Here is a 22,596-nt window from a genome sequence, read left to right as displayed (position 1 = left end):
GAATTGTAGAACCCCTCCGTCCTTCCCCTCAGTTCAAATTTGACCTTTTCAAGAGTCAAGAATTCCAGCAGGTCCCCCCGCCACGCCAGGGCACAGGGTGGAGAGGCTGCTCTCCATCCCAACAGGATCCGCCTTCGGGCGATCAATGAGGCGAAGGCTACAACATCTGCCTCCGCGCCCGTTTCCAACCCCGGCTGGTCCGACACCCCGAATATGGCCTCTCGAGGGTCCGGGTCCTGTTTCACGTGCACCACTTTAGAGATTACCCTAAACACCTCCTTCCAGTAATCCTCCAGCTTTGGACAGGACCAAAACATATGAACGTGGTTTGCGGGCCCCCCTCCCCCCCGCAACGTTCACACACATCTTCTACCCCTTCAAAGAGCCGGCTCATCCTCGCCCTTGTGAGGTGCACTCTGTATACCACCTTCAGCTGTCAGCAATAGTTACTGTTACTGGACTAATGATGGAGAGACACTGGTTTCAATCCTAAAACTGGGGAATTTCAATTTGATTCAATAAACCTGGATGTTTTTGCTAAAGCTTGAATGATGACCTTTGAGCTGTTCGTAAAAACCCAGCTCGTCCTGTGGGGAAGGAAATCTGCCAACCTTGCCTGGTCTGGCCTACATGTGACTCCAGATTCACAGCAATGACTCTGCCCTCTGAAATGACCCAGCCAATCGCTCAGTTGCATTGAAGATGGCAGATCGTCAACACATTCCTAAACGAGGAGGCATAACGACACTGCTGCCCAACTTTGCAATTGTTAATGAATTGTAAACACATATTACCAACATGGCAGTGTAGTCATAGAACATTGACCATAGAACAGTACAGCACAGTACAGGCCCTTCGGCCCACGATGCTGTGCCGACCATTTATCCTAATCTAAGGTCAACCTAACCTACACCCCTTCAATTTACTGCTGTCCATGTGCCTGTCTAAGAGTCGCTTAAATGTCCCGAATGACTCTGACTCCACCACCTCTGCTGGCAGTGCATTCCACACACCCACCACTCTCTGTGTAAAGAACCTCTGACATCTCCCCTATACCTTCCTCCAATCACCTTAAAATTATGTCCCCTCGTGACAGCCATTTCCACCCTGGAGAAAAGTCTCTGGCTATCCACTCTATCCATGCCTCTCATCACCTTGTCTATCAAGTCACCTCTCTGTCTTCTTCGCTCCAGTGAGAAAAGCCCTAGCTCCCTGAACCTTTCTTCATAAGACATGCCCTCCAGTCCAGGCAGCATCCTGGTAAATCTCCTCTGCATCCTCTCCAAAGCATCTACATCGTTCCTCTAATTAAAAAAAATATATTTTTAGTCTCCATTTTCACATTTTCTTCAGAATTTACACCGCACCAACAAACAGTAAACGGTAACGAATACAATTTTGATCCCCCTACAACAACAACGATCCCATCCTCCAACCAACCCCCAAACAACGACCCACCTGACAATATAAGCATCAAATAAAACAAACCCTCCCAAGGTGGGAAAATAAAGAAAAGGAAAAAAGAAAAAGGAATCAGGAATCGCCCCTGGTCACCGTTGACATATAGAGTCCACCCCCCAACCCCCCCCTAATATTCACGCCATCCAATCCCCGAAAGAGTACCGTGAATGACACCCATGAATTGTAGACACCTCCCAGACTCCTCCCCTCCACTTCCTCTTGTAAACTCCTCCCCCCAACCTCGTCTCCTTCCCCCAACTTTTCACCCCGGCTCGACTCACCGAAACCTGTTCTGCCATATCCGATGGCCACAGCCCCTCCCCCACCTCACTCCCGTTCACTGGCCGGCTTAAACCGGCCAGCGTGGAGGCCCCCGGCCGGGTCTCCTTCCCCCTTGCCCGGTCCCAGGAAAACCAAGAAATCCCCTTTCGCCCACAGCTCCAGCATACACACCCAAGCCCCAAAGAACCATCATTGCAAATGAGAGTCCCAACTCTTCCCTTGTCCAAATATACAGCGTTGACTCATTTAGTACGTACACCAACACGCAGTGAAACAATAAAGTTACATGAGGCTACATCGGTACACAACCCGCTCTCAGCCCCATTTCTCAATTCTGCCACAGTCCTTCTGCCTTCGTAAACCCTTCCGCCGTCCCAAAATAAAAGTCCTTGGATTTGTAGGTCACGCTCAACTTAGCTGGGTATACTATGCCGCACTGCACCTTGCTGATGTACAGTGCCTTCTTCACCCGGCTGAAGGCAGCCCGCCTCCTCGCCAGCTCCACCGTAAAGTCCTGATATATGCGTATACCAGCTCCAGCCCACTGCACCACCTGCTTCTGCTTTGCCCAGCACAGGACCTTCTCCTTCACGCTGTACCTACGGAAACACACAGTTACTACTCTTGGCGGCTCACTCGCCTTTGGTATAGGCCTCCATGACCGATGAGCCTGATCCAGTTCATACCAGAAGGGAACGTCCCCCTCCCCAATAGCTTCGCCAACATCGTGGCAAAATACTCCGTCGGCCTCGGGCCTTCCACCCCTTCGGGCAGACCCACGATGCTCAGATTCTGCCGCCTGGATCGGTTTTCCAGATCTTCCATTTTGGCTCGCGGACCCTTGTTGGTCTCGATCACCCTCCGCAACTCCATCCCCATCGAGGTGAGTTGATCGCTGTGCTGCGATAATGCCTCTTCCACTTCCTTCAGTGTCTCACCTTGCTCTCGCACCTCCGCCGCTGCGCTCGATACCGCCGCCCTCACCGGGGCAATCACCTCCTCCACCAGCACTTTCAATACCGCCCCCATCTCCTCCTCCATCGCTTCCATGTGCTTTGTGAACTGTTTTTCAAGTTCCACAGCCATCACTTTGGTAATTTCTTCTGCTGAGAGCGATGCGGCCTCCCCGGTGCTCCAGCCTCCGCTTTCCTTCCAGTTCCTGCGCTGACTTTTCCACTCACCGGCGGACTTTCATTAATCCCCTTTTTCACGGCCGTTTCTTTCCCCAAGCTTGGACATTTCTCCTCCCTGTGCCGTCTTACTGATTTTTCAGCCTCCGTTGCCCCTGGGACCGGGCGTTAAAACTCCGAAATTCCTATTCCCGAGTGGGAGCCCTCCAGTGTGCGGCTGCCTCCCGCCCGCAGTCACCGGACGTCCATCCTTCCAAAATGAGGCGACCAGAACAGGACTCAATATTCCGAGTGTGGTCTAACTAGGGTTTTATAAAGCTGCAGCAAAACCTCGCGGCTCTTAAACTCAATCCCCCTGTTAATGAAAACCAACACACCATACGCCTTCTTAACAACCCTATCAACCTGGGTGGCAACTTTGAGGGATCTATGTACGGGGACCCCAAGAACTCTCTGTTCCTCCACACTTCCAAGAATCCTGCCTTTAACCCTGTATTCAGCATTCAAATTCGACCTTTCAAAATGAATCACTTCACATTCATCAAGGTTGAACTCCATCTGCCACTTCTCAGCCCAGCTCTGCATCCTGTCAATGTCCTGTTGTAACCTGCAACAACCCTCAACACTATCTACAACTCCCCCAACCTTTGTGTCATCGGCAAACTTACTAACCCACCCTTCCACTTCCTCATCAAGTCATTTATAAAAACCACAAAGAGCAGAGGTCCCAGAACAGATCCTTGCGGGACACCACTGGTCACCGACCTCCAGGCGGAATACTTTCCATCCACACCCACCTGCTGTCTTCTTTCAGCCAGCCAATTCTGTATCCTCCAGACAGCCAAATTTCCCTGTATCCCATGCCCCCTAACTTTCTGAATGAGCCTACCATGGGGAACCTTATCAAATGCCTTACTGAAATCCATATACACCACATCCACTGCCTGACCTTCATCAATATGTCTCGTCACATCCTCAAAGAATTCAATGAGGCTTGTGAGGCATGACCTGCCCCTCACAAAGCCATGCTGACTATCTTTAATCAAACTATGTTTTTCTAAATAATCATAAATCCTGGGCGCGATTCTCCGAAATGGAGTCTAAGTGTTCGCGCCGACGTGAATGGCGTTGCGTTTCACGATGGCACGAAACGGGTGCGGGGACGACCGATTCTGGCCCCCACAGGGGACCAACACGGCGCTGGAGTGGTTCACGCCTCTCCAGCCTTACATGCTGGCGCGGACTAGGGGCGGCGCCAACCCGCGCTTGCGCAGTGGCGAAGCGCCAACCGACGCATGCGCGGTAGACTTGCAAACGGTCCGGCCCCGACGCGACATGGCGCGGGGGTTCTGGGCCCGGAAGCGGAACAAAGTAGGCCCGGGGGGGGGGCGGGAGAGGCCGGCTGCCGATCGTCAATGGCCCCACAGGCCACCCCCACCCCCCCCCGACCCTTCGCGCAGAGTTCCCGCCGGCAGCGACCAGGGGTGAACGCCGCCGGCGGGACTCTGCCGTTTCCGCACAACCCATCCGGGCCGGAGAAGCGGCCCGCAACCGGCGCCGCGGTAAACGCGCCTGGGCAAATGGCGGCAATTCTCCGGCCCGGCGCGAGGCTGGGTGAATCGCGCCTCCGATCTCTCAGAACCCTTTCCAATATTTTGCTGACCACACACGTAACACTGTTTTCACTGTACACTGCTCTAGAAAGGGTTAGATATGTGTTATCAACAGGGGAATAAATAGACGGAGTGGCACAGTGGCTAGCACTGGTGCCTCACAGCGCCAGGGTCCCAGGTTCGATTCCCGGCTTGGGTCACTGTCTGTGCGGAGTCTGCACGTTCTCCCCGTGTCTGTGTGGGTTTCCTCCGGGTGCTCCGGTTTCCTCCCACAGTCTAAAGATGTGCAGATGGGCAGTACGGTAGCATAGTGGTTAGCACAATTGCTTCACAGCTCCAGGGTCCCAGGTTCGATTCCCGGCTTGGGTCACTACCTGTGCGGAGTCTGCACGTTCGCCCCGTGTGTGCGTGGGTTTCCTCCGGGTGCTCCGGTTTCCTCCCACAGTCCAAAGATGTGCAGGTTAGGTGGATTGGCCATGATAAATTGACCTTAGTGTCCAAAATTGCCCTTAGTGTTGGGTGGGGTTACTGGGTTATTGGGATAGGGTGGAGGTGTTGACCTTGGGTAGGGTGCTTTTTCCAAGAGCCGGTGCAGACTCGATGGGCCGAATGGCATCCTTCTGCACTGTAAATTCTATGAGTTAGATGGATTGAGCATGTTAAATTGCCTCTTGATGTCCAGGGTTGGGTTACGTCGATAGGGCGGGGTGGATCGGGCACTGGACATGACTGATTTTAGTCAGGAAAAGGCCTGAATCATTCCTACAACGTCGAAGGTGCGACTGAGGATTCAACAACTCTGCTTGGGAAGGAGGCAGGTAAAGCAGAGTCCGGGGGAACAATATCTCCAGGATGAGTTGTCTGGGAGGAAGCAACTATTGGTCAAGAGTACATTCCTGCTCAGATTGGACATGGAATCCACCAATCTGGGGGCAGGCTTCAGAAATTTGCACTGCCCCAATTCGACCAAAGAATAAACAGGACAGGGGTGAGTTTGGGCTAAGGGAGGATTATAAACAGGACAGGGGGGCGTTTGGGCTAAGGGAGAATTATAAACAGGACAGGGGGGCGTTTGGGGTAAGGGGGGATTATAAACAGGACAGGGGGTAGTTTCTGGTAAAGGGGGATTATAAACAGGACAGGGGGAGTTTGGGGTAAGGGGGGATTATAAACAGGACAGGGGGTAGTTTCTGGTAAAGGGGGATTATAAACAGGACAGGGGTGAGTTTGGGGTAAGGGGGGATTATAAACAGGACAGGGGTGAGTTTGGGGTAAGGGGGGATTATAAACAGGACAGGGGTGAGTTTGGGATAAGGGGGGATTATCAACAGGACAGGGGGGAATTTGGGGTAAAGGGGGGATTATTAACAGGACAGGGGGTAGTTTGGGGTAAAGGGGGGATTATAAACAGGACAGGGGGGAGTTTGGGGTAAAGGGGGAGTATAAACAGGACAGGGGGGAGTTTGGGGTAAAGGGGGATTATAAACAGGACAGGGGGCAGTTTGGGGTAAAGGGGGATTATAAACAGGACAGGGGGCAGTTTGGGGTAAAGGGGGGATTATAAACAGGACGGGGAGCGTTTTGGGTAAAGGGGGGATTATAAACAGGACAGGGGGTAGTTTGGGGTAAAGGGGGGATTATAAACAGGACAGGGGGGAGTTTGGGGTAAAGGGGGGATTATAAACAGGATAGGGGGGAGTTTGGGGTAAAGGGGGATTATAAACAGGACGGGGGAGTTTGGGGTAAAGGGGGATTATAAACAGGACAGGGGGGTGTTTGGGGTAAGGGGGGTTTATAAACAGGACAGGGGGGAGTTTGGGGTATAGGGGGGATAAAAAAACAGGACAGGTGGTAGATTGGGGTAAAGGGGGGATTATAAACAGGACAGGGGGAGTTTGGGGTAAGGGGGGATTATAAACAGGACAGGGGGGAGTTTGGTTGTAAAGGGGGGATTATAAACAGGACAGGAGGTAGTTTGGGGTAAAGGGGGGATTATAAACAGGGCAGGGGTGAGTTTGGGGTAATGGGGGATTATAAACAGGACAGGAGGCAGTTTGGGGTGAAGGGGGATTATAAACAGGACAGGGGGGAGTTTGGGGTAAAGGGGGATTATAAACAGGGCGGGGGGAGTTTGGGGTAAGGGGGGATTATCAACAGGACAGGGGATAGTTTGGGGTAAAGGGGGGATTATAAACAGGACAGGGGGGAGTTTGGGGTAAAGGGGGATTATAAACAGGACAGGGGGGAGTTTGGGGTAAGGGGGGATTATAAACAGGACAGGGGGTAGTTTGGGGTAAGGGGGGATTATAAACAGGACAGGGGGGAGTTTGGCGTAAAGGGGGGATTATAAACAGGACAGGGGGGAGTTTGGGGTAAGGGGGGATTATAAACAGGACAGGAGGTAGTTTGGGGTAAAGGGGGGATTATAAACAGGACAGGGGGCAGTTTGGTGTAAAGGGGATTATAAACAGGACAGGGGGGAGTTTGGGGTAAGGGGGGATTATAAACAGGACAGGGGCAGTTTGGTGTAAAGGGGATTATAAACAGGACAGGGGGGAGTTTGGGACAAAGGGGGGATTATAAACAGGACAGGAGGTAGTTTGGGGTAAAGGGGGGGTTATAAACAGGAGAGGGGGTAGTTTGGGCTAAAGGGGGATTATAAACAGGACAGGGGGGAGTTTGGGGTAAAGGGGGGATTATAAACAGGACAGGGGGGAGTTTAGTGTAAAGGGGATTATAAACAGGACAGGGGGTAGTTTGGGGGTAAAGGGTGGATTATAAACAGGACAGGGGGGAGTTTGGTGTAAAGGGGATTATAAACAGGACAGGGGGTAGTTTCTGGTAAAGGGGGATTATAAACAGGACAGGGGGTAGTTTGGGGGTAAAGGGGGGATTATAAACAGGACAGGGGGCAGTTTGGGGTAAAGGGGGATTATAAACAGTAGAGGGGGTAGTTTGGGGTAAAGGGGGGATTATAAACAGGACAGGAGGGAGTTTGGGGTAATGGGGGATTATAAACAGAACAGGGGGGAGTTTGGTGTAAAGGGGATTATAAACAGGACAGGGGGTAGTTTCTGGTAAAGGGGGATTATAAACAGGACAGGGGGTAGTTTGGGGGTAAAGGGGGGATTATAAACAGGACAGGGGGCAGTTTGGGGTAAAGGGGGATTATAAACAGGAGAGGGGGTAGTTTGCTGAAGTGGAATTGTGTTGTGTTTCTAGATACCACCACAGGTACAAGCCAGGTATCGAGCTCTCCCTGCTCAGGGGGAGAGTGAGAATGAAGGCGTTTTTCACACAGCGAGTGGTTTGGTGTCTGGAATTCACTGTCTGGAAGTGTGGTGGAGGCAAGTTTAATTGTGGCATTCAGGACGGAATTAGATGATTATTTGAATCGAAACAATGATCTGGTTAAAGACAGGGAAATGGCACTAAACCATAATGCTCGTTTGGAGGGCTGGTGCAGACATGATGGGCCGAATGCACCGTAACAATTCTGTCATTCTCAGATTCTCACGTGGTGCCAGATCCCTCCTCGCAAACGGCTGGGTGGCAATTTCTCCATGTGACATTTGAACGTTCTCCTCGGCGAGTCATCGCACCTTGTGGGTGCACACAATGGCCACAGCCTCAGGAAGATGGAATCAAGTTGATTCATCTATCACTTGGCGGGATGCAAAGTTGTGTTTACTCATATCATGTAAAGAAGATTTCTGGATGTGTATTGTACACACACTCTCACACACACAAACACACACAGGTTATAGCAACCATTCATGTGGAGCCTATTTTAAACCGTGAAAAGTGGACCTACAGCAACATCGCTTCCTCTGAATGCTCATGCAATCTCTCTCGCTAACTTGCTGTCACATCATGTGGGATAAGTGTCTCGAGTTCGAACAGGTACATCTGTTAAGAGATAAATGCACCTGGTTCTGTGTGCACAAGACTGTATTCTGGAAATATGGCAGCAACACCTTTGAGCTAACTTCTAACCCTCCATCCTAATCACTCTGCCAATCTTCCTGCTTGCTCCAAGTTCGGAAGGCGCCGACCCATTAATTGAGCAACATGTGGATTTCAAATATTATCATTCCCAATATTTATAAACATTCCAAGTAGGCCAGCGACGCATTTAACACAAGCTGTGACAAAGAGTCACCCAGACTCGAAACGTTCGCTCCCTTCTCTCTCCACAGAGGCTGTCAGACCTGCTGAGATTGTCCAGTATTGTCTGTTTGTTTCAGATTCCAGCATCCAAGTAATTTGCTTTTATCACATTTAACAGACTATGCAGGTAAATCTTTGCATTTCCTGGTTTAATTTCAATGTCGGTCACTTGACAGCTACTGCAATGATCTGCTTTGGCCGTGAAGCAAACAGAGCTCTTCAGATTTTGCACATTCCAATCATGGAGAATTCTCTCCGATTCCCTCCTGGGAAAGGGCAGCCTCCAATTTGGTACAGACAGGGCCTGGGTTGCTTTGACGGCCCGAGGGCGCCATCTGGAGGACAAATATAATCAGGACCCAGGACAGGAACACCGCAAACTTGATCCTTCGGCCAGCATTCGGCAATTGTTCAAACCGCGTATCATTTTAAATAACTGGGTATTGAAAACCTGACAGTAAACAGATGTATTGCAAACGGTGATGGTGTAATATAGTTTAAAGAAATCTATTGTCACTATAAAGCAAACTCGCTCAGCATTCTTGCCACCTTTTTTGATTGGAAATATGTATCCTGGTGTTGTGTTGCAAACTGTAAGCACTGTGGTCGGCAATTCTAATGCACGTTGTTTCAAAGTTTGCAATAATCTTCCGTGCAGCGAGGGAGCCACCAGGGATCGTTACACGAACGGGGACAGGGAATGGAAGCTTCAAGTCACGTATCTGTCTATTTGCTGGCGGATAGCTTCCAGGACGGGACGGGATGTTGTGACTTTTAGAGGGGACAAGGTTCTGGATTTGCAAACCACCCCAAACTTGTTGGGGTGGGGGGTTAACAAGGGTAGTTGTTACAGGACACAATGTTGACCCATGTTCCCAAATGCGTGCGAGTGTGTGTGTGGCGAAACGGAGGAGGAATGTTAATTTCAGCGCAGTTTCGGTGGCAATAACTTGATGAGATATATCCAGGGCGTTTAAATCAGCCACGTTCTGCTCATGATATCATGGGGGGGGGGGGGGGGGCGGGGAATGATCTCTCTCTGTCTGTCACTGTACACACACACACATTAAAAAAACACACACAAACATGTACTCAAACCAGAGCTGCGACTGACAAGAATCCTGTGACACCTCGCACAATCTAAACGATGCTATTCAACCAGCTCCACTCGCCGCGACAGAGGAGTCAGGAGTCGGTGAAAGGCAGGACTCTGGGGACTCCGACCCAACTAATGTGAGAGCAATGTCGTCTGTACGGTCGGAAAGCGAAAACCAGCATGAGATTCCCGAGGGAGCTTGTCCCCTGCCACTGTCACTGTGCCCCTTGGTATTTGTAAATAAGATTTAAAGTATAAATATTATCTGAATATTGTCTAGATGGTGACTAGAGGGGAGGGGATTGCTAACACAGGGTTTACATAGCAGTGGCTGCCTTCTCAGTCCCTGAATGTTGCTGAACAATAGGATTGCTCTTACATGGACATTAACCTCACAGGGCGCTGGATGAACAGATTGATGGACATCTCTCAGGCCTAATCGCGCAGGCAATAGGGGAAGAATGTGTCGCCTTTCCCGCCAATTGTTCCTCTAAACTGGGAGGCATGTCCAGTACTATCCCCCCACCCACCTCTCACCCACCCAGCCCCAGTCCCCACAAATTTATAAGAGGCAGGGAAAAGCCCCGTGTAGGGAAGTGCGTTGTGATCAGCTTGCAGGCGACCCCGATCCAATCGCTCAGGTTACCAGTTCCAGGCAAAACTGTCTGTGTGTCCCCCTCAAAACCTCAGGGGTTTGTTCAAATCAGAGTGGGTGGGTGGGGTAGGAGGTGGGAGGGGGGAGAGAGAGAAGAGGAGGACGAAACAAAATCTCTCTCTCTCTCTATCAATGTTTTTTTTCCCATTGTAACACAAGAATTCCCGCCTCACAGAATTATGACATTAGTCCTGGGACTGAAAACCTTGTGGCTCTTGGCGTTTACCTCACTGTCAAACACGCTTGCAGTAAATAACAGTGGGAGATGGTGGTAAGTTTATTTTTCCCTCTCTCTAGATCATAATGAGCTTGTTTAAAAATAATCGTCTGCATCAGGAACCTGCAAACAGGTGCAGAGTGTAGTTTTGACATTTGAGAAGTGTGTACATTTTTTTTTTCAGGTTGCTAATCTTGTGTGGTGACCCTGTAATCTCTGTGTGTGTGTGTGTGTGTGTGTGTGTACCGTTTGTTTCAGGGGCATTGTCAACATTGCTTCTTCCTCGAACTTCCTCACTGACACCAAGTACGTCCAGTTGGTATTGGATCCCACTTTGCAGCTACTGAGCCGGAAGCAGAGGAAACTCATCCGTCAGAATCCGGGAATACTGCACAGTCTCACTGGGGGACTGCAAACGGCGATCAGGGAGTGCAAGTGGCAATTCAGGAACCGACGCTGGAACTGCCCAACCTCACAAAGCCCCAACATCTTCGGCAAGCTCGTCAACCGAGGTAGGTTGGTGTGGACCCAGATGGGAGACAGGGGGGTGCGGGATCCATTGGGAAAGGTTGGAATACCATTAGCCAGCCCGTTACTGGTGTCCTCCCAGGGATTGTGTGCAAAGTTGCAGTTACTCAAGCTTGGGGACAGAGAGTGCAGCTAGCTCCAGGAGGCATGTTCATCTGGAACAAACCATCTCCTATTCGCTCTTTCTATCTGTATTTCCCATTCCCCATTCATTTTCAATAATCCTCTCGTCCAACACTTTCTCTGTCCTGTATGTCGCGGACTCTCGCTCCCCCCCCCCCCCCCCCCACCCCCAAATTCTTAGATTTAATCTTTTTACTCCCCAACTCTGCCCCTTCCGATTTCTGTCCAGGTAGAATCTTGTAACTCGCTCCATCTCCTGTAACTCTCTCTCTCTCCTGTAACTCTCTCTCTCTTGTAACTCTCGCTCCTGTAACTCTCTCTATCTCCTGTAACTCTCTCTCCTGTAACTCTCTCTCTCTCTCCTGTAACTCTCTCTCTCTCCTGTAACTCTCTCTGTCTCCTGTAGCTCTCTCTCTCCTGTAACTCTCTCTCTCTCCTGTAACTCTCTCTCCTGTAACTCTCTCTATCTCCTGGAACTCTCTCTCCCGTAACTCTCTCTCTCTCCTGTAACTCTCTCTCTCTCCTGTAACTCTCTCTCTCCTGTAACTCTCTCTCTCTCTCCTGTAACTCTCTCTCTCTCCTGTAACTCTCTCTATCTCCTGTAACTCTCTCTCTCTCTCTCCTGTAACTCTCTCTCTCGCTCCTGTAACTCTCTCTCTCTCCTGTAACTCTCTCTCTCCTGTAACTCTCTCTGTCTCCTGTAACTCTCTCTCTCTCCTGTAACTCTCTCTCTCTCCGGTAACTCTTTCTCTCTCCTGTAACTCTATCTATCTCCTGTAACTCTCTCTCTCCTGTAACTCTCGCTCTCTCTCCTGTAACTCTCTCTCTCCTGTAACTCTCTCTCTCTCTCTCTCCTGTAACTCTCTCTCTCCTGTAACTCTCTCTCTCTCCTGTAACTCTCTCTCTCTCTCTCCTGTAACTCTCTCTCTCCTGTAACTCTCTCTCTCTCTCTCCTGTAACTCTCTCTCTCTCTCCTGTAACTCTCTCTCTCTCCTGTAACTCTCTCTTTCTCCCGTAACTCTCTCTCTCTCCTGTAACTCTCTCTCTCCTGTAACTCTCTCTCTCTCCTGTAACTCTCTCTCTCTATCTCCTGTAACTCTCTCTCCTGTAACTCTCTCTCTCCTGTAACACTCTCTCTCTCCTGTAACTCTCTCTCTCTCCTGTAACTCTCTCTCTCTCTCCTGTAACTCTCTCTCTCCTGTAACTCTCTCTCTTGTAACTCTCTCTCTCCTGTAACACTCTCTCTCTCCTGTAACTCTCTCTCTCTCTCTCTCCTGTAACTCTCTCTCTCTCTCTCTCCTGTAACTCTCTCTCTCTCTCTCCTGCAACTCTCTCTCTCCTGTAACTCTCTCTCTCTCTCTCCTGTAACTCTCTCTCTCTCTCCTGTAACTCTCTCTATCTCCTGTAACTCTCTCTCTCCTGTAACACTCTCTCTCTCCTGTAACTCTCTCTCCCTCCTGTAACTCTCTCTCTCTCTCCTGTAACTCTCTCTCTCTCTCTCTCCTGTAACTCCCTCTCTTGTAACTCTCTCTCTCCTGTAACTCTCTCTCTCTCCTGTAACTCTCTCTCTCTCTCTCTCCTGTAACTCTCTCTCTCTCTCTCTCTCTCTCCTGTAACTCTCTCTCTTGTAACTCTCTCTCTCCTGTAACTCTCTCTCTCTCCTGTAACTCTCTCTGTCTCCTGTAAATCTCTCTCTCCTGTAACTCTCTCTCTCTCTCCTGTAACTCTCTCTCTCCTGTTACTCTCTCTCTCCTGTAACTCTCTCTCTCCTGTAACTCTCTCTCTCTCTCCTGTAACTCTCTCTCTCCTGTAACTCTCTCTCTCCTGTAACTCTCTCTCTCTCTCCTGTAACTCTCTCTCTCTCCTGTAACTCTCTCTATCTCCTGTAACTCTCTCTCTCCTGTAACTCTCTCTCTCTCCTGTAACTCTCTCTATCTCCTGTAACTCTCTCTATCTCCTGTAACTCTCTCTCTCCTGTAACTCTCTCTCTCTCCTGTAACTCTCTCTCTCTCTCCTGTAACTCTCTCTCTCTCTCCTGTAACTCTCTCTATCTCCTGTAACTCTCTCTCTCCTGTAACTCTCTCTCTCTCCTGTAACTCTCTCTATCTCCTGTAACTCTCTCTATCTCCTGTAACTCTCTCTCTCTCCTGTAACTCTCTCTCTCTCCTGTAACTCTCTCTCTCCTGTAACTCTCTCTCTCTCCTGTAACTCTCTCTCTCTCCTGTAACTCTCTCTCTCTCCTGTAACTCTCTCTCTCTCCTGTAACTCTCTCTCTCTCTCTCCTGTAACTCTCTCTATCTCCTGTAACTCACTCTCTCTCCTGTAACTCTCTCTCTCCTGTAACTCTCTCGATCTCCTGTAACTCTCTCTATCTCCTGTAACTCTCTCTCTCCTGTAACTCTCTCTCTCCTGTAACTCTCTCTCTCCTGTAACTCTCTCTCTCCTGTAACTCTCTCTCTCTCTCCTGTAACTCTCTCTCTCTTCTGTAACTCTCTGTCTCTCCTGTAACTCTCTCTATCTCCTGTAACTCTCTCTCTCCTGTAACTCTCTCTCCTGTAACTCTCTCTCTCTCCTGTAACTCTCTCTATCTCCTGTAACTCTCTCTATCTCCTGTAACTCTCTCTCTCCTGTAACTCTCTCTCTCTCCTGTAACTCTCTCTATCTCCTGTAACTCTCTCTATCTCCTGTAACTCTCTCTCTCCTGTACCTCTCTCTCTTTCCTGTAACTCTCTCTATCTCCTGTAACTCTCTCTCTCCTGTAACTCTCTCTCTCTCCTGTAACTCTCTCTCTCTCCTGTAACTCTCTCTCCCTCCTGTAACTCTCTCTCTGTCTCCTGTAACTCTCTCTCTCTCTCCTGTAACTCTCTCTATCTCCTGTAACTCTCTCTCTCCTGTAACTCTCTCTCCTGCAATTCTCTCTCTCTCCTGTAACTCTCTCTCTCTCTCCTGTAACTCTCTCTCTCTCTCCTGTAACTCTCTCTATCTCCTGTAACTCTCTCTCTCTCCTGTAACTCTCTCTCTCTCCTGTAACTCTCTCTCTCTCCTGTAACTCTCTCTCTCTCTCTTGTAACTCTCTCTCTCTCTCCTGTAACTCTCTCTCTCTCTCCTGTAACTCTCTCTCTCTCCTGTAACTCTCTCGCTCTCCTGTAACTCTCTCAATCTCCTGTAACTCTCTCTCTTTCCTGTAACTCTCTCTATCTCCTGTAACTCTCTCTATCTCCTGTAACTCTCTCTCTCCTGTAACTCTCTCTCTCTCCTGTAACTCTCTCTCTCTCCTGTAACTCTCTCTCTCTCCTGTAACTCTCTCTCCCTCCTGTAACTCTCTCTCTGTCTCCTGTAACTCTCTCTCTCCTGTACCTCTCTCTCTTTCCTGTAACTCTCTCTATCTCCTGTAACTCTCTCTCTCCTGTAACTCTCTCTCTCTCCTGTAACTCTCTCTCTCTCCTGTAACTCTCTCTCCCTCCTGTAACTCTCTCTCCCTCCTGTAACTCTCTCTCTCTCCTGTAACTCTCTCTCTCTCCTGTAACTCTCTCTATCTCCTGTAACTCTCTCTCTCTCCCGTAACTCTCTCTCTCTCTCCTGTAACTCTCTCTCTCTCCTGTAACTCTCTCTCTCTCTCTCTCCTGTAACTCTCTCTCTCTCTCCTGTAACTCTCTCTCCCTCCTGTAACTCTCTCTCTCTCCTGTAACTCTCTCTCTCTCTCCTGTAACTCTCTCTCTCTCCTGTAACTCTCTCTCCTGTAACTCTCTCTCTCCTGTAACTCTCTCTCTCTCCTGTAACTCTCTCTCTCTCCTGTAACTCTCTCTATCTCCTGGAATTCTCTCTATTTCCTGTAACTCTCTCTATCCCCTGTAACTCTCTCTCTCTCCTGTCACTCTCTCTCTCTCTCCTGTAACTTTCTCTATCTTCTGGAACTCTCTTTGTGTCCTGTAAATCTCTCTCTCCTGTAACTCTCTCTCTCTCCTGTAACTCTCTCTCTCCTGTAACTCGCTCTGTCTCCTGTAACTCTCTCTCTCTCTTCTGTAACTCTATCTATCTCCTGTAACTCTCTCTCCTGTAACTCTCCCTCTCTCCAGGAACTCTCTCTCTCCTGTCACTTTCTCTTTCCTGTAACTCTCTCTCTCTCCTGTACCTCTCTCTATCTCCTGTAACTCTCTCTCTCCCCTGTAACTCTCTCTATCTCCTGTAACTCTCTCTATCTCCTGTAACTCGCTCCATCTCCTGTAACTCTCTCTCTCTCCTGTAACTCTCTCTCTCTTGTAACTCTCGCTCCTGTAACTCTCTCTATCTCCTGTAACTCTCTCTCCTGTAACTCTCTCTCTCTCTCCTGTAACTCTCTCTCTCTCCTGTAACTCTGTCTCCTGTAGCTCTCTCTCTCCTGTAACTCTCTCTCTCTCCTGTAACTCTCTCTCCTGTAACTCTCTCTATCTCCTGTAACTCTCTCTCCCGTAACTCTCTCTCTCTCCTGTAACTCTCTCTCTCTCCTGTAACTCTCTCTCTCCTGTAACTCTCTCTCTCTCTCCTGTAACTCTCTCTCTCTCCTGTAACTCTCTCTATCTCCTGTAACTCTCTCTCTCTCTCTCCTGTAACTCTCTCTCTCGCTCCTGTAACTCTCTCTCTCTCCTGTAACTCTCTCTCTCCTGTAACTCTCTCTGTCTCCTGTAACTCTCTCTCTCTCCTGTAACTCTCTCTCTCTCCGGTAACTCTTTCTCTCTCCTGTAACTCTATCTATCTCCTGTAACTCTCTCTCCTGTAACTCTCTCTCTCTCCTGTAACTCTCTCTCTCCTGTAACTCTCTCTCTCTCTCTCTCCTGTAACTCTCTCTCTCCTGTAACTCTCTCTCTCTCCTGTAACTCTCTCTCTCTCTCTCCTGTAACTCTCTCTCTCCTGTAACTCTCTCTCTCTCTCCTGTAACTCTCTCTCTCTCTCCTGTAACTCTCTCTATCTCCTGTAACTCTCTCTCTCCTGTAACACTCTCTCTCTCCTGTAACTCTCTCTCTCTCCTGTAACTCTCTCTCTCTCTCCTGTAACTCTCTCTCTCCTGTAACTCTCTCTCTTGTAACTCTCTCTCTCCTGTAACTCTCTCTCTCTCCTGTAACTCTCTCTCTCTCTCTCTCCTGTAACTCTCTCTCTCTCTCTCTCCTGTAACTCTCTCTCTCTCTCTCCTGTAACTCTCTCTCTCCTGTAACTCTCTCTCTCTCTCTCCTGTAACTCTCTCTCTCTCTCCTGTAACTCTCTCTATCTCCTGTAACTCTCTCTCTCCTGTAACACTCTCTCTCCTGTAACTCTCTCTCCCTCCTGTAACTCTCTCTCTCTCTCCTGTAACTCTCTCTCTCTCTCTCTCCTGTAACTCCCTCTCTTGTAACTCTCTCTCTCCTGTAACTCTCTCTCTCTCCTGTAACTCTCTCTCTCTCTCTCCTGTAACTCTCTCTCTCTCTCTCTCTCCTGTAACTCTCTCTCTTGTAACTCTCTCTCTCCTGTAACTCTCTCTCTCTCCTGTAACTCTCTCTGTCTCCTGTAAATCTCTCTCTCCTGTAACTCTCTCTCTCTCTCCTGTAACTCTCTCTCTCCTGTTACTCTCTCTCTCCTGTAACTCTCTCTCTCCTGTAACTCTCTCTCTCTCTCCTGTAACTCTCTCTCTCTCCTGTAACTCTCTCTATCTCCTGTAACTCTCTCTCTCCTGTAACTCTCTCTCTCTCCTGTAACTCTCTCTATCTCCTGTAACTCTCTCTATCTCCTGTAACTCTCTCTCTCCTGTAACTCTCTCTCTCTCCTGTAACTCTCTCTCTCTCTCCTGTAACTCTCTCTCTCTCCTGTAACTCTCTCTATCTCCTGTAACTCTCTCTCTCCTGTAACTCTCTCTCTCTCCTGTAACTCTCTCTATCTCCTGTAACTCTCTCTATCTCCTGTAACTCTCTCTCTCTCCTGTAACTCTCTCTCTCTCCTGTAACTCTCTCTCTCTCTCCTGTAACTCTCTCTCTCTCCTGTAACTCTCTCTCTCTCCTGTAACTCTCTCTCTCTCCTGTAACTCTCTCTCTCTCCTGTAACTCTCTCTCTCTCTCTCCTGTAACTCTCTCTATCTCCTGTAACTCACTCTCTCTCCTGTAACTCTCTCTCTCCTGTAACTCTCTCTCTCTCCTGTAACTCTCTCGATCTCCTGTAACTCTCTCTATCTCCTGTAACTCTCTCTCTCCTGTAACTCTCTCTCTCCTGTAACTCTCTCTCTCCTGTAACTCTCTCTCTCCTGTAACTCTCTCTCTCTCTCCTGTAACTCTCTCTCTCTTCTGTAACTCTCTGTCTCTCCTGTAACTCTCTCTATCTCCTGTAACTCTCTCTCTCCTGTAACTCTCTCTCTCTCCTGTAACTCTCTCTCTCTCCTGTAACTCTCTCTATCTCCTGTAACTCTCTCTATCTCCTGTAACTCTCTCTCTCCTGTAACTCTCTCTCTCTCCTGTAACTCTCTCTATCTCCTGTAACTCTCTCTATCTCCTGTAACTCTCTCTCTCCTGTACCTCTCTCTCTTTCCTGTAACTCTCTCTATCTCCTGTAACTCTCTCTCTCCTGTAACTCTCTCTCTCTCCTGTAACTCTCTCTCTCTCCTGTAACTCTCTCTCCCTCCTGTAACTCTCTCTCTGTCTCCTGTAACTCTCTCTCTCTCTCCTGTAACTCTCTCTATCTCCTGTAACTCTCTCTCTCCTGTAACTCTCTCTCCTGCAATTCTCTCTCTCTCCTGTAACTCTCTCTCTCTCTCCTGTAACTCTCTCTCTCTCTCCTGTAACTCTCTCTATCTCCTGTAACTCTCTCTCTCTCCTGTAACTCTCTCTCTCTCCTGTAACTCTCTCTCTCTCCTGTAACTCTCTCTCTCTCTCTTGTAACTCTCTCTCTCTCTCCTGTAACTCTCTCTCTCTCTCCTGTAACTCTCTCTCTCTCTCCTGTAACTCTCTCTCTCTCCTGTAACTCTCTCGCTCCCCTGTAACTCTCTCGATCTCCTGTAACTCTCTCTCTTTCCTGTAACTCTCTCTATCTCCTGTAACTCTCTCTATCTCCTGTAACTCTCTCTCTCCTGTAACTCTCTCTCTCTCCTGTAACTCTCTCTCTCTCCTGTAACTCTCTCTCTCTCCTGTAACTCTCTCTCCCTCCTGTAACTCTCTCTCTGTCTCCTGTAACTCTCTCTCTCCTGTACCTCTCTCTCTTTCCTGTAACTCTCTCTATCTCCTGTAACTCTCTCTCTCCTGTAACTCTCTCTCTCTCCTGTAACTCTCTCTCTCTCCTGTAACTCTCTCTCCCTCCTGTAACTCTCTCTCCCTCCTGTAACTCTCTCTCTCTCCTGTAACTCTCTCTCTCTCCTGTAACTCTCTCTATCTCCTGTAACTCTCTCTCTCTCCCGTAACTCTCTCTCTCTCTCCTGTAACTCTCTCTCTCTCCTGTAACTCTCTCTCTCTCTCTCTCCTGTAACTCTCTCTCTCTCTCCTGTAACTCTCTCTCCCTCCTGTAACTCTCTCTCTCTCCTGTAACTCTCTCTCTCTCTCCTGTAACTCTCTCTCTCTCCTGTAACTCTCTCTCCTGTAACTCTCTCTCTCCTGTAACTCTCTCTCTCTCCTGTAACTCTCTCTCCTGTAACTCTCTCTATCTCCTGGAATTCTCTCTATTTCCTGTAACTCTCTCTATCCCCTGTAACTCTCTCTCTCTCCTGTCACTCTCTCTCTCTCTCCTGTAACTTTCTCTATCTTCTGGAACTCTCTTTGTCTCCTGTAAATCTCTCTCTCCTGTAACTCTCTCTCTCTCCTGTAACTCTCTCTCTCCTGTAACTCGCTCTGTCTCCTGTAACTCTCTCTCTCTCTTCTGTAACTCTATCTATCTCCTGTAACTCTCTCTCCTGTAACTCTCCCTCTCTCCAGGAACTCTCTCTCTCCTGTCACTTTCTCTTTCCTGTAACTCTCTCTCTCTCCTGTACCTCTCTCTATCTCCTGTAACTCTCTCTCTCCCCTGTAACTCTCTCTATCTCCTGTAACTCTCTCTATCTCCTGTAACTCTCTCTGTCTCCTGTAACTCTCTTCATCCCCTGTAACTCTCTCTCTCCTGTAACTCTCTCTCCTTTCTCTCCCCTCTCTACCTCCTATACCCCCCTCTCTCTACCACCTATGCGCTCCTTACTCTACCTCCTATGCCCCCTCTGTCTCTACCTCCTATACCCCCTCTCTCTACCTCCTATATCCTCCTCTCTCTACCTCCTATACCCTCCACTCTCTACCTCCTATACGCCCTCTCTCTACCTCCTATACCCCCCTCTCTCTACCTCCTATACCCCCTCTCTCTACCTCCTATATCCCCCTCTCTCTTCCTCCTATACCCCCCTCTCTCTACCTCCTGTACCCCCTTTCTCTACCTCCTATACCCCCCTCTCTCTAACTCCGATACCCCCTCTCTCTACCTCCTATACCCCCCTCTCTCTACCTCCTATACCCCCTCTCTCTACCTCCTATACCCCCCTCTCTACCTCCTGAACCCCCCTACCTACTATACCCTCCTCTCTCTACCTCCTGAACCCCCCTACCTCCTATACCCCCTCTCTCTACCTCCTATACCCCCCTCTCTCTACCTCCTATACCCCCTCTCTACCTCCTATACCCCCCTCTCTCTACCTCCTGTACCCCCTCTCTCTACCTCCTATACCCCCTCTCTCTACCTCCTATACCCCCTCTCTCTACCTCCTATACCCCCTCTCTCTCCCTCCTATTCCCCCTTTCTCTACCTCCTATACCCCCTCTCTCTACCTCCTATACGCTCCTCTCTCTCCCTCCTAAACCCCTTCTCTCTACCTCCTATACCCCCCTCTCTCTAGCTCCTATACCCCCTCTCTCTACCTCCTATACCCCCCTCTCTCTAGCTCCTATACCCCCTCTCTCTTCCTCCTATACCCCCCTCTCTCTACCTCCTATACCCCCTCTCTCTTCCTCCTATACCCCCTCTCTCTACCTCCTATATCCCACTCTCTCTACCTCCTATACACCCTCTCTCTTCCTCCTATACCCCCTCTCTCTACCTCCTATACCCCCCTCTCTCTTCCTCCTATACCCCCCTCTCTCTACCTCCTATACCCTCCTCTCTCTACCTCCTATACACCCTCTCTCTACCTCCTATACCCCCCTCTCTCTACCTCCTATACCCCCTCTCTCTACCTCCTATACCCCCCTCACTCTACCTCCTATACCCCCCTCTCTCTTCCCCCTATACCCCCCTCTCTCTACCTGTTATACCCCCCTCTCTCTACCTCCTATACCCCCGTCTCTCTACCTCCTATACACCCCTCTCTCTACCTCCTATACCCCCCTCTCTCTACCTCCTATACCCCCTCTCTCTACCTCCTATACCCCCTCTCTCTACCTCCTATACCCCCCTCTCTCTACTTCCTATACCCCCTCTCTCTACCTCCTATACCCCCCTCTCTCTACCTCCTATACCCCCTCTCTCTACCTCCTATTCCCCCCTCACTACCTGTTATACCCCCCTCTCTCTACCTCCTATACCCCCCTCTCTCTGCCTCCTATACCCTCCTCTCTCTACCTCCTATACCCCCTCTCTCCACCTCCTATACCCCCCTCTCTCTACCTCCTATACCCCCTCTCTCTACCTCCTATTCCCCCCTCTCACTACCTGCTATACCCCCCTCTCTCTACCTGCTATACCCCCCTCTCTCTACCTCCTATACCCCCCTCTCTCTACCTCCTATACCCCCCTCTCTCTACCTCCTATACCCCCTCTCTCCACCTCCTATACCCCCCTCTCTCTACCTCCTATACCCCCTCTCTCTACCTCCTATACCCCCTCTCTCTACCTCCTATACCCCCTCTCTCTACCTCCTATACCCTCTCTCTCTACCTCCTATCCACCCCTCTCTCTACCTCCTCTACCCCCTCTCTCTACCTCCTATACCCCCTCTCTCTACCTCCTATACCGCCCTCTCTCTACCTCCTATACCCCCTCTCTCTACCTCCTTTCCACTCTCTCTCTCTACCTCCTGTACCGTTCGTTCTCTACCTCCTAAATCCCCTCTCTCTACCTCCTATACCCCCCTCTCTCTACTTCCTATACCCCCTCTCTCTACCTCCTATACCCCCCTCTCTCTACCTCCTATACCCCCTCTCTCTACCTCCTATTCCCCCCTCACTACCTGTTATACCCCCCTCTCTCTACCTCCTATACCCCCCTCTCTCTGCCTCCTATACCCTCCTCTCTCTACCTCCTATACCCCCTCTCTCCACCTCCTATACCCCCCTCTCTCTACCTCCTATACCCCCTCTCTCTACCTCCTATTCCCCCCTCTCACTACCTGCTATACCCCCCTCTCTCTACCTGCTATACCCCCCTCTCTCTACCTCCTATACCCCCCTCTCTCTACCTCCTATACCCCCCTCTCTCTACCTCCTATACCCCCTCTCTCCACCTCCTATACCCCCCTCTCTCTACCTCCTATACCCCCTCTCTCTACCTCCTATACCCCCTCTCTCTACCTCCTATACCCCCTCTCTCTACCTCCTATACCCTCTCTCTCTACCTCCTATCCACCCCTCTCTCTACCTCCTCTACCCCCTCTCTCTACCTCCTATACCCCCTCTCTCTACCTCCTATACCGCCCTCTCTCTACCTCCTATACCCCCTCTCTCTACCTCCTTTCCACTCTCTCTCTCTACCTCCTGTACCGTTCGTTCTCTACCTCCTAAATCCCCTCTCTTTACCTCCTATACCCCCTTCTCTACCTCCACCCCTCTTCTGCCCATGCCTTCTGTATCCCTGCCTCTCTCTGCCTCCTATCTCTCTCTCTGTACCTCCTGTCTCTTTCACTCTCTCTCTCTACCGCCTCTCCCTCTACTGCCTCTCTCTCTCTCCCTCACACTCTCTCTACCCTTTTCTTTCTCTCTCTCACTCACTCTTAATAACTTCATTTGAAGCCTACTTGTGACAATAAGCGATTTTCATTTCATTTCATTACCTCCTCTCTTTCTCCCTCTACCTTAGACGATAAGATCATAAGACGTTGGAGCAGAAGAAGGCCATTGAGCCCGCGTCTGCTCTGTCATTCAATGAGATCATGACTGAGCTGAGTTGATACAATTCTCAACTCCACTTTCCCGCCTTATGCCCATAACCCTCGATTCCCTTACTGATTAAGTAATAATAATCTTTATTATTGTCACAAGTAGGTTTACATTAACACTGCAATGAAGTTACTGTGAAAAGCCCCTAGTCGCCACATTCCGGCGCCTGTTCGGGTCACAGAGGGAGAATTCAGAATGTCCAATTCACCTAACAAGCACGTTTGA

General features: G+C 49.7%; 1 protein-coding gene across 1 annotated transcript in view; it reads left to right on the top strand.

The window, feature by feature from the left end:
- Positions 1–9,864: 9,864 nt before the first annotated feature.
- Positions 9,865–22,596, top strand: part of wnt1 (wingless-type MMTV integration site family, member 1) — a 268,502-nt gene continuing 255,770 nt past the window's right edge. The window contains exons 1-3 of the mRNA XM_072493819.1: positions 9,865–9,889; positions 10,583–10,678; positions 10,883–11,136. Coding sequence (XP_072349920.1) covers positions 10,587–10,678; positions 10,883–11,136 — 346 coding nt within the window. The 5' untranslated portion in view covers positions 9,865–9,889; positions 10,583–10,586. The remainder of the gene's footprint in view (positions 9,890–10,582; positions 10,679–10,882; positions 11,137–22,596) is intronic.

The sequence above is a fragment of the Scyliorhinus torazame genome, chromosome X, assembly GCF_047496885.1.
Source record: "Scyliorhinus torazame isolate Kashiwa2021f chromosome X, sScyTor2.1, whole genome shotgun sequence".
Lineage (NCBI taxonomy): Eukaryota > Metazoa > Chordata > Chondrichthyes > Carcharhiniformes > Scyliorhinidae > Scyliorhinus > Scyliorhinus torazame.
The sequence above is the reverse complement of the archived record's forward strand: the minus strand, read 5'-3'. Positions and strand labels throughout refer to the sequence as shown.